The sequence below is a fragment of the Dromaius novaehollandiae genome, chromosome W (genome assembly GCF_036370855.1).
Source record: "Dromaius novaehollandiae isolate bDroNov1 chromosome W, bDroNov1.hap1, whole genome shotgun sequence".
In the NCBI taxonomy this organism is placed as follows: Eukaryota; Metazoa; Chordata; class Aves; order Casuariiformes; family Dromaiidae; genus Dromaius; species Dromaius novaehollandiae.
In genome coordinates, this window is record NC_088130.1 from 8000898 (window position 1) to 8015435 (window position 14538).

The 14538-nt window shown below is 37.1% G+C and overlaps 1 protein-coding gene across 6 annotated transcripts in view; it reads left to right on the forward strand.

Moving 5' to 3' along the window:
* LOC135324452 (nuclear factor 1 B-type-like) overlaps positions 1 to 14538 on the forward strand; it is a 160015-nt gene that overhangs the window by 86714 nt on the left and 58763 nt on the right. For all 6 annotated transcript variants that reach the window (XM_064500863.1, XM_064500862.1, XM_064500865.1 and 3 more), the window contains exon 3: positions 8321 to 8374. In XM_064500863.1, coding sequence (XP_064356933.1) covers positions 8321 to 8374 — 54 coding nt within the window. The remainder of the gene's footprint in view (positions 1 to 8320; positions 8375 to 14538) is intronic.

A 14538-nucleotide genomic window follows, 5' to 3' on the forward strand; every position in this document is an offset into this window, starting at 1 on the left:
TCTTTCCTCCAGCCAGGATCTTCACCTTCTTCTTTCTGACCCCCCTTCTTTCCGAGACCAATTCTTTACAGGAACCCTTCTTTTCAGGACTACCTCTTCTTTCCAGAACCCCAAGCCCACAGTTTTCCCAATCTAAACAGTCTATGTGCAGAAGCACAACATGTGATCAGCCTCCTACTTGGTGGTTCTGTCTCATGTCTCTTTACTAACTGGAGGATTCAGGACATGTCACTTTTGTTTAGTCTAGGTGTTGTCAAGATTTATAGCCAGCTAGCAAGTAGTGGGCTTCTGCTTGAGAATTCAAAAGTTCAATTTCAGACATTCATCCCCCCCCACATGCATAAACCCAATTATTTACCACCTGTTAGCATTCACAATTCAAGCTATTTTTTCACCTACAACATAATCCACCCCTTGCTTCCACATCTAGACTATTTAGATATTATTGTAATGATACAGTCATTTGGTTAACAGACTATGGATATCACTCAGGCTTGGACATACTGTATTAAGTTTGGATTGGTAATTCATTTCCAGATGTGAAAAGGTAGAGATACTTTTGGCATCTATTTTATGGGGTAATACTTTGCATATGGAACCTGTAGTCTGATTAATTCATTTACTTGCTGTAGTTTATTGCACAGTACTTCAGGTCTATAGAGTTAAGGGATGTACTTCTTAATCTTAACATTTTTGTGAGGCCTTTTCATCTGGATGGTGCTTTTGGGTAGGCTTCAGGCTATGATTTTCCACCCCTTGGATAGTGTTGACCCACTGTAATGAGGTCAATGTGGTTAATATGATGACTATCCAGCAATATCTCAAACCTCCTGCGAGTGCAGTAGCTGGCCCTGCAGACACCCATCTCCCAGCTCAGTTGCAGTGACTGACTCCTCTCTGATGAGGCCATGCTGTGGCAACAGCTGCTCTTGCCTCACAGGTGTTCTGGAGCAGGTGGGTCAGTCCCCCAATAGGGTGTTGGAATTGGCAGGAGGTACACTACATGCAACCACACAATTAGTATAAACAACATTACAATTGGATATGTTTTCATGTGTAGCAGCCCTGCAGCCTTAAGGGCAATATTCTGAGGAGAACTTTTTTTTTTTTAATATGTACAATAGGCTTGCGATGGTATCCTATTGTTCATAACCTTGGCGATTGATAACCCTTCTATGATTGTTTACCTATTTACTCATTTGTTGACTGTTTTACCAATCCCTTGTTAGTCTTTCTGGTGACATGGTGAAGAGAGTAGCAGAGATATCGAAGGCCTTGTAGTTAGGCCCAGATCTCATAGGAGGGTGTGACTGCAAGGTGGGAAAGGGAGGGATGGATACTGGCATAGAGAGACACTCAAGGTTCCTGAGGGGTTAAACAAGATAGATTTAATAAAGGACTTACACTCTGAACCATGTGGGGAGCCCTGGGAACTGTGCAGAGGGGTCACTGGGAGGCTGCTGGACACACAGGTCAGACACCCAGGCAAGACTCACTCTGCTGTATCCTAAGGGCCCCTTAAAGCTACTAGAGCTATTTCCTTATCTCAGCTGTGCTAACCTTGAGTAGCTACCAGCCAGGAAGCAGCTAGACATAGTTGACAAAACAGAATATGCATGCCTGGCCTTGATGAGAATTCAGTCAGTGTGTAGAGAGCACACGCTGGGGCTGCTGTCATGTACTCTGCCAGTCACCTGACTCCTCACCAGATCTTCCACAGGTGTTCTCACTACAGAGGGTTTATGCAAGTTTGTCAGCAATTCATGTCCGCCAACATCGTGCAGCATATTTTGTGAGTACATGAAGAGATATTCTAAAGTTTTAAATAATGGGAAATGTGTGTTTTTTCTTGAAAATGACTGAATCAATATTTTAGCAAAAAAATAAATCTTGACTGGAAGGAAATGTGGAAAATTTATTTTTTAAAAGATAAAAGTCAGAAAAAATATATATCCATGAAAAAGACTCAAATAAATGTTTGTCCAATCTTAATTTTCCATGCGGTAGGGTGAAATTAAACTCACACATCTTTTTTTTTAAAATTGTAGTTGGAAAGACAAACAGTTCCCTTCTTGATAAGAATTTCTATCTTCTTTTAAAGTGATTTGATTATTCTGCTATAATACAGAGGAAACTGCTGCTATTATTGACATATGAGCTTCACTGTTCTTTTCTTTTAAGGTTATTTATGAATGATAAGATTAGACTCTGATATAGGATTCATATCACCAAGCAAACCATCTCCATATATGTGCACATTTTTAAGATGGACCAGTCGTTTTTTTTTCTCTGACTCATATCGTAGCTGGTATTACAGCTCAATATTGGTAAGTATGGGGCTTATATCTGGGCATTTTTACACTGTTTTTAGGCCTGCTTAACAGAATTAGCACCATGATGTCTCTTTTGACATGATACAAGTATGGACAAAGACCATTTGAAATACTTCAGCCTGAGAGGTATCTCTCTCAGAATATTTCTGCTACAGGATCAGATTGGCTAGATTTCCTTTTTGGTTAATTTTCCTAATAACATGGTCCAGTGTTCTTTGTTATCAGCATTTGCTGGTGAAATATAGGAATAGAATTCCACTGTATATAAAATGTGGTCATGTGCAATATATACTTCATATAGCATACAAATTATAAATGTATATTCTAATCTGTGATATAGCTACAATAAATTGGACATCTTTCTTTAATCAAAAACAGTGTTATTTACAAATACATGGAACTATGATGTTTCCTATCAGTCTTCTCATGCTTCACCTATATTAGACATAAAGTAAATATCCCAGTAATTAAAAATTGCATGTGGCATCAATTGGAAAACTCAAGATGAAAAATACTTACCAATGTATGGACAGCATGATGTACATGAAAAAAATCACAGCACCATTTTGGGAATCCATCTTCTCTTATGCTAAAGATTGTTTTTTAATCATCAGTTATAACAATAAAATAAATAGAAATAAAAATCTATGATATAGTTACTATGGATAGCACTGTACATCATAAATCCAAATTAGAAGATGCTTTGATAAATGTTATAGTATCTAGACACATTACAATGGTATTCAAGTTGTAAAACACGAGTAAAGTTTTTTGTTTTTTTTTTTTTTAAAGAAAGCCTTTATTTTGTTTTGGGCTCCTAAACACACTTATACTTACTGGCAGAGCCAGTATTACCTGATGCTGGCTTGAAGAAACACTCAACACTGAAATGTTCAAGGAAAGTATGTTCCAATCTAATCTTGGATTTCCTATGGTGCTTAAAAAGCAGCATTCTAGTTTAATTGCTGTTTATTTCTTCTAATTAGCCTATTGTGCCATGGCATACTTACTGTTTTAGGAGATTGCTTTCTATAGAATAATATTTATCTCATAGAGGCCTTGTAAGCCTCTGTTAATTAGTATTTGTAAACTACTTTGTGGTCGTTGGTTAGATGATGTTATAGACTTGCAAAGAAGTGTTATGATTGTAATGTTTTGAAAGGTTGAGAAACCTAGCTTTTAATACTATATGTTTTATTGGAAGATACAATGTAGTTATTCCAGTTAAAAAGAATAATGCAGTTTTACCCGACAGTATCTGTTAAACAGTGCTTTCTTTTGTGCTTCTCAGCTATCAGTAATTTCCCATAAAGATCCTTATCCAAAGCCCACTGGAGCAACTAAGAGTCTTTGCACTGATTTCAACAACCTTTGGCTCAGACCCATAGTGAACAACAGTGATTTTTTCACAATCATATCATTATTAGCCTGTGTTTAAAAATAGTCTTATGTAGTCCAAAGCATTTTCTCTCCCTGAACTCTTGATGCATTACTGACCCAAAATACTAACAGAAAATGAAATCCTGGCTGTATAGGAGTCAGTGGCAAAATTCCTGTTGCCTTCCCATAAGGCTGAGGTTTCCCCCCAGGTTCTTAAATACACTACATGAAAATGAGGGTCATGCTTCGTGTCTTTTACAACATAATGGAATGGCCTGTGAAACCAGTTTATTAATTGGCTAAAGATGTATGCAAGCAAATTTCTATTACTTACCTAAGAATATGAACATTTTCATTCATACAGTACATAATATAAGGTTACTTTTCTAAACCTCAAAATGAGTCTTTCACTGTGTTCTGTCTTCTGCCTTTCATTTTCTGAAGAATCTATAATGAAGGACCTTTATACCACATACCTAAATATAAAAGATTTCTTGGTTTCCAAGAACAACTCAGTGTTACAGAGTATAACTAGCAGATCCAGATGGATAAAATTAAACATTCATATCTCATCTTTTCCTACTGAGTCCAGCAAGTTTTGGAAGGAAACTTCATTCTTTCACATTCATCCACATGTGGCAAGATACCTATGTAAATTGCTTCTTAAAAGTACATGACAAAAAAGAGCTCAGATAATATTATAAAATATGGTAAGCATCTGTTTCAAGGCATGACAAAAATATAAATCTTTTAACTTAAAAAAAAGAAAAAAAATATCCCATGTACAATGCATGTTACAACACAGATGGGGAAAGTTTTTCAGTTTCCAAAAAGAGCAACATATGGTCTTTATAGATTGTGTAAGAAATATTTTGAATAAGTGTCGTGATTTATTTTACATAAACAAATGAGGGAATTTAAATTAAAAAAATAAATTTGTACATGGGACACAAAGCTGAACAGATAAGTATGCTTACTGCTATTTTGGTTCTAAGTGTTTCTAGGTCCTTGAATTTGTTTCATCTGTACAAAAACTGGATTTACTCCCAGAGTTCCACTTCTTAACTAGGACAGTTTAAAAATTAAACAAGTCAGTTCATTAATTTAAATGAGATTACAAATCAGAAAGACATTATAAAATGTTGATTTAATTACTTTTTATTTACCAAATTAAAACACTTTGAAGAAAAGTTAACAGTCTGGACAATGGCCGGTTTGGTGACTTGGCAGCATCAGGTTTGAGATGCTGCTAAAATAGGAGATGAACCTGGGAGTCAGTCATGACCCCAGATTCTAAATCCCCTAAGCATCACATGTTAATAAACTAAGCATCACATTTGATAAACTGGGTTAGCCAGACTGACACGCGGATATTTTAGAAACAAAGCCCCAGGTCACTGTGTCCTCACTGTTTCTGCACTTTCATGTGTGTGCCTGGAGGCATGTCTCATGAACCTGTGAGTTGAAATACTCTGGGATTCTATTTTATATGGCCAATTTTTTTTTACTGAGGTAAGAAGACTTCCTTGAGCTTTGAATACTCTCCACATCAGGAGTAACCAGAGGCATTATTTTTGTGTCAGTTTAAAAGTTTTTGCACACAAATGACTTTGGTACACTTATTTAAATTTGTAGAAACCAGGTCCACAAGCTAACCAAAGCTAACACCAATGAGAATCCTTCTTCAGAAAATTGGAGAGCATGATGGAGTCTTTGCAGTCTAGCGATGAGTATTCTTTCCACGTCATGGCTGATGGGAGTTTGGAAGATCAGTGTCATATAGAGAGTTAGTTGTAAGCTGTTGTTCCAGGTCTTGTAGATAAATATCTGACTTCAGTTTTCCAAACTCCCCATTTAGCATCATCTTGTATGAATATAAGTACATAAAAAAATGTAGGACTAGAGCCTGGTATACTTACCAAGTGAAATAGTGTTCTATTCTATAGCAATCCTGGTGAACACAGAGGGATGACTTGTAGAGTAAGGATAACAATGAAATTTTTAAAAAGAAGTCATTACTTCTGTGGTGTGCACAGCTTCAATCTATGTATAATGAAAGGGAACATGTATTGCAAATGAAATCTGTACTGTTGGGAAACAGATGTGAGGCTTCATCCTGCAGACACATCTTTCTCACAGGGAAGGCCTCCTTGCTTTTGTGAAGTGCTGCTGTTTCCTCTCTGTGTGAACTGTGGTTCATACAGCAAATCTTTGGGGTTATACAGTAAAGAAAATGGTTGCAGTCAACATTTTATAACAGAAAGTCTGTTAGCCAAACTCATCAGTGAAACTCATTCCAGTAAATACAGTAACCTATACAAATGTGAAAAAATAAAGCCCCCCTCAAATTAATATACTTATAGAAGGCAAGGGTAACATTTGCACATATTGCAGTGTCTTATTTATAGTATCGTTTTAGCACATATTAAATACAATAAAACATTGCTAACATATATAAGCAATGTCAGGGCCCTGAGTGTACTAATAGCCTTAATAGGCCTCCACCCACACCCTCTGCCCAATTTCAGCTCAGGCCTGGGCCTTCAGTCCCTGCCTGAGCTATGTTGGAGTACCTGTCTTCAGCTCAGCCACAGCCATGCATATGCTTGGCCATAGACCCCACTGATCTGGTCCCTGACCCACAGACTAACTTCCTGGCTTGACCTGGGGCCTGCCTTGTCACTGTGGAGCTGTCTGGAGATCACTGGGCTGTGTCTGACCCTGGTTACCATCACCAGACCCAATCCTGACCCTGACTTGCAGACTGACTTCCCAGCTTGACCTCAGACCTGCCTCATCACCATGAGCATGCCTGCTGATCTGGACTCTGAGCTGACCCTGGCTACCGTCTCTGGGTCTGCCCTGCTCACCTTGCTTGGGTACTGTGGGGCTGGGCCCTGGCTGGTGAGGCCCCTGCCCTGCTGGCCATGTTATCACACTTGGCCTCTGGCTCCCCACCCCTTAGGGAGTAGCTGCCCCTTGCTGCATCTTGACAAGCACATTCCAATATCACTAGAGTTGGTGAGGATAATGCACATACATAAATTAAAACTGTGTGATATTTTAAGGTTATCAGATCTAGACCTGGTAACTTAAACACTAAAGTTGCTTTTGAAAAATTAATTCGGTAAAAGTCACTGGGAAGTTTATCAATCCAATTGGTTTTTCAGAATAAAATGTCATAGGTACTAGAAGGTAAGTGCATAGTAAAATTAGGAAAATAATAATTAACAGTAATCTTTACAAATACATGGAAGAGTGTATTTTCTTTGCTTTTTTGCATTTTTGCAGATCATATTTTTTGGAGGGGAGAAGGTGTTTTGCTTCTTTGTCATGGTAGTAAAGACTATAGCAATAATGTTCTGAGCTGTCAGGCTTTGAAAGGTGAACAGCTGCATTTGGAGTGGTCTTTACACTGGTACAACAACTAGACTCAAATTTGCTATGATGTAACACTGAAGGATGACAGTTTGGGAGGCAGTCTGTTAAGTCAATCCCCTAACAGGTATATAGAGACTTGAACAGCATCAAAGTGATACTTGTATAGTGTCAGGTCTTCCTTTTCCTTCATCCTCCCCTATATCCAAATTGCAAGTCTAGCAAAGAATAAGGGTGTATTTGTATGATGGCAAGCATTTTTTTTTTCGGGTTATGAAATTGCTGGATTTTTAGCTTGCAATATAAAAAACAAATGGTCATGGTTCTTCTAATTTCATATTTTCTTTGTATAGAAGATTTGCTATCATGTCTTATTTTGTGAATAATATTTCACGACTGTGGAGCAGAAAATTCTTATATTCTCAGCATGAGAATGCAGCAAGTAGTTATAACTGCTTTTATGAATAACAATAACATTTACTGTCTAGTGTGTTAACATCAAATTGCATTCTCCTCTTGATACATGTGCCTAATGAATCAAGAAGAGAAATGTACTCTCTGAAGTCTAGGGGCTTTGGATTTTGTTAGTTCTTATGTTACATCAAATTAATTTCACAGTGAAATGAACTGTATCAAATCAGACAGTTATCAGTACAGTCCTGTTTCTGCAGAATCAAAAAGTGCCTTTATGTTTTAAAGGCAAGGTAAAGAAACAGGATTCATCATAGCAGATCCCATTAGTTGTCTGGTCCAGTACACTTTTCTGGTCATTGTATCAGAAGAAGCTAGTCTTACTTTGCTGATATGCAATATTATATTTGGGAGATGGCAGGGAAGGGAATGAAAAGGTACCTTTGTAGCTATGTTTGCATCCTGAATATTTACCGGAATGACTTTCTTGTCCTAATTCAGTGATCTGTGAGTTCCTCCTATCAGAATCATTACATCTTTCACAGTATTTCTGGTTCTGTATAAAATGAGTTATATATAGTGTGTTCATACAGTAATGCCTTCAAGTAGAAAGGCAGGAAAATGGCCTTTAAAGAACAAAGTTAAGTATTAGTTTAATACCAAAAGAGGGTATTAAAGGGTTGTGAGATGATTTCAAAACATATTAGTTGTTAGATCATTTTATTATTATAATGTTATTTTTAATGTTATTTTTAATTTTTACTTTTTAATTTTATTATTGTTATTTTATTGTTTGTTCTTATTTGATTTCTTTATAGATTCTGGACAATCGGGAAGTCCGAGCCACAATGATCCTGCCAAGAATCCACCAGGTAAATATGAGTTCCAGGACATATGCAGTCTAACATTCTTTGAGAACAAAGTTACTACTGTTAATAGTTAAAGAGAACATAATTAGTCAGGAATGTATTTTGCACTGGTAAGTACATATAATCTGGATAAACTGTGATTGTATTAGCTCTTTTGGATTGGCAATGCCTCAATTGTAGTTTCATCAACACTTGTTTATTCAAAAGAATTTTTCTTTCTCTTGCTGCTTCTTAGAAATTTATACATGGGGGATGGGCAGAAAAGTGAGGAGACAAGACCTCAAATAACACTACTCTCATAAACCTCCAGATGCTGCAATTATTCTTTTACCATGGGTGACACAAAATTGCCCTTCCTTTGAAGTTTGTAACTTAAACTACAAGCTGCTTCTTTCCTGTAATTTTTTTATGCATGCATTGTAAAATGTAAATATATTCATTTTCTATAAAAGCTTGTCAACTCACAGCTGTTTTTTAACACATTGTTAGTAGGGTACATTAGTGGCCCTCTGGTATTTTTTTGAGAGAGGTCAGTGATTTCATGGAAACAATCACTTCAAGGATTTTCTTAAAAAAAATGCAAGAGAAAAATCAAAGCCAGACTTTGCCATTCCACACTGTTTAGGCAAAAACTCTTTGTATTTTTATGTATTTTTATTCCTGTAATCAAATAGGATGTACCAGTAAATCTCGTAAAATGTTGTTTTATGAATTTTATCAGGGTAAGACAAACAAGTGTGTCAGTGGCTTCCTCATGCTAGCAGGTTTCTTAATGTGCAAGGAATGAGTCCTGCAAATGAAATTATGCTATATCTTCTCATTTCAGCTCTCAAAGTGTCTAGCTGAAATAAGTTGGAGCTAACTCAGTTTGCTATTTTTCTAAATGCTAAATGAATCATTCTGTAAGTCTAACCAAGTAATAATTGTGTGATGCTGGGCTGTTATATGTACATGAGTATTTTCTGGATCTATGCAAGCATTAGGGAAAACAGTCTACATTGTGACTATATAGTGTTGTACTACAGCTATGATCAAAAGTATTCTATAAGCATGTTGGAATATGCCACACATTGGATGTGAATGATCAAAGTGGCAAAACCATCAGAGCTGGTTATATAATGTAAAAAAAAAAATCACATTGCTTCTATAATGTAAACTTCTGCAATCTTCCTGTGTTTATTTCTGATATGTTTTAGACAGATAAAGGCAGAACAACTCATAATATACAGTGATCTCTTTTATCTATCAATTTATTTATTTGGGTGTGTGACTTTTTTGCAAGGGACCATGTAGATTTATATTACAGTTTTTAAAATCACTTTTGGATGGAGACTTTGATACTGTTTCCCTCCAAACTGTGTGGGTTATATGATAAGGCTTTTATTTCTCTATTAAATATGCTTCACAATTTGTGTCATATAGTGGTTTAAAAACCTCCAAGAAGTCACCACAGCAAATTTACACCTACAACAAGCTCCCAAAATTTCTTTGAAGATAATTAGGGTTTTGTAAGACTCAGGACAATTCAGCTTTAGAACACTTATTTTTGTTTTAAAATATCTCTGTTTGAGAGTGTAAAGAAAAAAGCAAAATGCATCACCTCATTTTGAATGATCAAATCTGTAGCCTATGGGTTTGAGGAGCTGAATGCAGGGTCTGGACCTTCATCTCTTGTTTTTGTTTTCTTTCTTTTTAAAGTGCCATTTGACATTTGAGTTAGGGAAGTACAGGTACACGTTTCATTGGTGAAGATAACATCTTCTAGTGCATCTGTTCCCACCAATCCTTATTGTCAACTCCATCTGTACTCTCCTTTGGCAATCACCAGAGGAGTAACATTGCTGCCAAAGCTAGAACTGTAGGGCTGGGAGAAGACAAGCCCTATAGGCTTCCTTTCAGCCAGCCTGCTAAGGTGAGATCAAATGCCCCTTTGACACCCATTCCAAGAACTCCAGCTTCCCAGAAGGTAAAGGAGAGAAATTTATGGCTAGTTTCCTTATGAAACTATTTGCTTGAAATTTGATCTCAACACTTTCTCCTGCTTTGAAGACACTGTTGGTGGTATTATTCCTTTTATCTCCTGCTAAGTGGGAACAGAAAATTGAAGCTATGCTTGTTTCCCTTGAAAGCCCTTGTTTCAAAATGGATGAGAACTGGACAGACACATAACTGGATAATATCTTCCTATTTCAGGATGCATGAACTTCTGGCATCTCTCAGTTTCCCTAAGTGGTACTGTGTTAGGGATAAAGAGGAAAGAAGCATCGAGGTTTGTGGGACTTGACAAGGCAGAGCTTTGGGAATGTTCAAGGGAACAAGAGGGAGGTTGCATACCTTTAAGTCTGAGAATGACTGCTGTCTTGTTCTTTTTACTAAACTTAACAAGAGTCTTATTAGGACCATGCAGTCACTTCTGTCAAAATCCCAGAGAATATCCACTCTGAGGAGTGTTTTCTGTCCCAGGCCAGGAGCACAGGGTCCAGCAATGCCAGAAGGGTCTGTTCTTGTATCATATTTTGATCTGATGCCTGTGTACAAAGGAGCCAGGATGTTGGCAAGGGACAGATGCTGTTAGATTTGGATGCCACTGCCTTCTCAAAGACGTTGCTGAGAAAAAGGAGGTTGGAAACTGACTGGTAGCCGGCAAGGCTGTTGGTGTTAAAAGTGGGGTTTTCTAGTTTTGGCTAGACTGCTGAATTTTGTTTGCTGGTAATTTGCCTTAACCATGGAGGGAGGGTAATATCACTTGCCAAACAGAAGAACATTAAGTACACTTGTTGGAATTCTTTATAATAGGTTCCTAAAAATGCACAAAATACTTTTATTGCATAGTACAGTGTTAAGATGGTGTAGCTTGTGGTGGGAGTGGTATGTAGCTTTTATAGCAAGATCCAGGGGTACTTTCCTCTAAGTTTTATTTTTCAGTAGCTTTCAGCTGGTATATTGCAAAAGAATGAAACTTGCTCTTCAGAAGCCTTTTTGTGAGCCAGGTTGTAAGGGTCACTTCTCTGTAGGGGTCAAGTAGGCTCCAAACAGATAGATGAACCACACCAGAGTGAGACTCTTCCTCCAGAGAAGAATTTGAACACTACTTTTGTCCAGATCAGTCTTAAGTTCTGGGATGCTAAAAGTGTGCTGGCTGCTAAAAGTTTACATGGGCTCAAAGAGAGACTGGACAAGTTCATTGGAAGAGAAATCCACTGAGGATTACTAAATAAACCAAAGCAACATTTGCTTAGGAAGTTCCTAAACTGAAAATACTTGGAGACTGAGAGCATTAGTTGGAAAACCTCAGTCAGGGGACTTATCTGGAGCGAGGAAGACTCAGGTTCAAGTCTGCTAATGAATATTACATTATTTATACAAAGTGAAACATTATTAGAAGGAGAGAGAGACTGCCTCTCCTCCCCTTTCATTCCTCCCCACCGTCTCCCTTCTTTCCCCCAGAATGACCTGTAACATGTATTAAAGGCGTTCATCTAAGATGTTCAAAATCCAGGATCACATTCCTGATCTGAATGAGGTGTAGTTACATTCATCTCTAGCCCCAACCTTGCTATTCTGGAATGGTTCGCTCTCTCATTTTCACCAGAAATTTTATTCTGTGATCCTTTTCTTAATAAAAACTGCATAAAATTTGCCATCTATTCATTTTTTTTTCTTTTAATTAAAAAACTTACAACCAGCCTCATATATCTCTCAATATGCAAATATCCCTTGCAGCTGTAGAACCTGAGAGGCTTTTTGAGCTTTCAGATGGGCCAGTAGCCATAGGGAATACATTCCTCTGGATCAAGCCCTAAGAAATGTGTAATAAATTTGCCTATATGAGTGTTTTAGAAAGAAGCATTTTGGTTTCATGTTTTAGAATATACAATTTCAGAAATAATCTCTTAAGAGTAACATAGTCTCAACCTTTGTACTCTTTTGGAAATGCAATAAGCAAATGTCTTTGAGTTCTGTGTGACTCAGAGTACAGATGGTTTCATTATTTTACCATATTGCAAGTTACCCTCTTGTGAATGGGGAATTGGGCCCCTAATTAATAGGAATAGAAGAGAAACTGTGGCCTCATCATTATAAGCAGCTTTTCTTGTGGAAGCAATGATGCTATAGTAGCAGTTTGGGGATTCCAACAGAATCTTATTTAAACAAACATACACTTTGAGCCTTACTTTAACAACATGGAGGTGGACATTCTGAAACACTTGCTGTTTCCTGCATGCCTGCAGCCATAGCATCTCAGATAGCAATCTATCTCCAAATAAAACTGGGTTGGGCTTGGTCAGGGATTGATTTTCTTTGGAGTTCTCCCTTTCCCAAATGCTCCAAGAATTAGTAATGAGAGTGATTGAGAGGTGATACTTTTCCTCATCAGTCTCTCAGCTCTGAGCCAATCAGGGTGTTCTGGGGGGGCAGTGCAGCTGTGCTATCTCAACAATTGGCAGTCTTCACAGATTCCATAGCCCTTTTTTCAAGAATGGCCTTGCATCCTGTTTGAATTTTGGTTTGGGTGATTTCTGCAGTTTGCTTATTTAAAATTACCTCTGTATTTTCATTTGGATGAGCTATTCTTTTACTAAGCTGGTGTATGATGGTGTGCTTTTTAAAATGATACTGTTTTTCACTTCAGATACAGTCATATTCAATAGTGAGCACAATAATTTCTAGTCAGAAGCATACACAACCAAGAACTTACTAAATACTGGTTGTGTTAGAAGTTAGAATTCCAAAATCCTGTTTGGGTACTAGATAATTCCTGAAATGTTAGAAAACAGTTTCCCTGATCTCTTTTTAAAATTTTAACTGTAGCTTGTAAAACATTTCATGGTTTTGGGTGGAAGGTGCTGTGTACTCATGTTAGTTCCCCTTTATATTTCTTGGTAGGCTTCAGGGCAATTCATTTAATGGATTGCAGTGCTCCATGTTCAATTAAATTGAGCTTTCCCCTCTTGAAATTACTACAACATTCTAGAGTATTGTTGTTTTAGTTAAGATTTTTAATATTATTTATATTATCTAATTAATTTTAAATTTTGACAGACAGCTTCTTAGGCTAAAAATCCAGTTTAGTCAAGGGACTTGCAACTTGTTTATTCCTTGTCCCAGTTACATCATTGCAATTTGTAGGAAAAAACTTAACTATGGTCGTACAATAAAGCCAGAGACGATCATGTGGTAACCAAACCCACCTCATTCTGTGATGTTTGTAAGTTGGCTAGAGCCTTAGTTCAATTATTACAACTGACACCACTGCTAAAATCTTCTGCATCACTTCTTGGCTCATGTTGTCCACCTTTAGTTCCTTTTGGAGAAATTTTAGTTCCATGGGAACATGTTTCTGTTACTCTGCTAAAGATATTGGCTTGCAAAATGCATCCAGTAAGAGTCAGAAGTTTGCTAGACTTTAGGTTTGTGACACTAATTTTGCACCAGCCTTACTGAGTAGTAGCTTTATGCCATTAGTATTCCTACTGAAATTAAAGAGCTCTCTGTTGAAGTTTGCTACTGTGGAGAGTAGCAGGAGCTGGTCCTTAAAATGTCAATTTTCATATGCTCTGATAAAAGGAACAATAAAATCAAATTATTTATCTTTAATCATAGCTCTTTCAGAGGTCAAGCAAACCTATAGTAGCATCCAGCATGTAACACACTAGGTTAGGCTTTAAGTTAGGTGATGTAAAGTGCTGGATACAAGGCTCAGACTTCCATCCCTTCTCTTCAGAGTAGCCGCTGCAGTTGAATGTATCTCACTGCTAGGAAGTCTACCTACTCATTTATAATTCCTCTTTTTAAAAATCCCAAAATAAAAATACGGTGTAGCTAAATATTTCCTACCTTGATTGGATCCCTACTCCTACTTTGTAAGATGTTCAAAATCAATGCCATATCAGTGAAAAAAATAAGATATTTAAGGGTACCAGAAAGCAATTTCATGTTTTGGCACTAGGCAGTATACAACAGAACATAAATGGGCATTCATAAAAGAGCAATTAAAACAGAAGACACTAAAAAGGCTGGTTAAATATTTGTAAAGCCAGATGTAACTGGTAAGATTTTACATAATTTGAGAACAAGGCCCGTACAGTATGTTAGTGTAAATTGAAAATATTTTTCAATAGTTGTGGACTTTTTACATTTTTAAATCCTAAAATGCTTAAAACTGA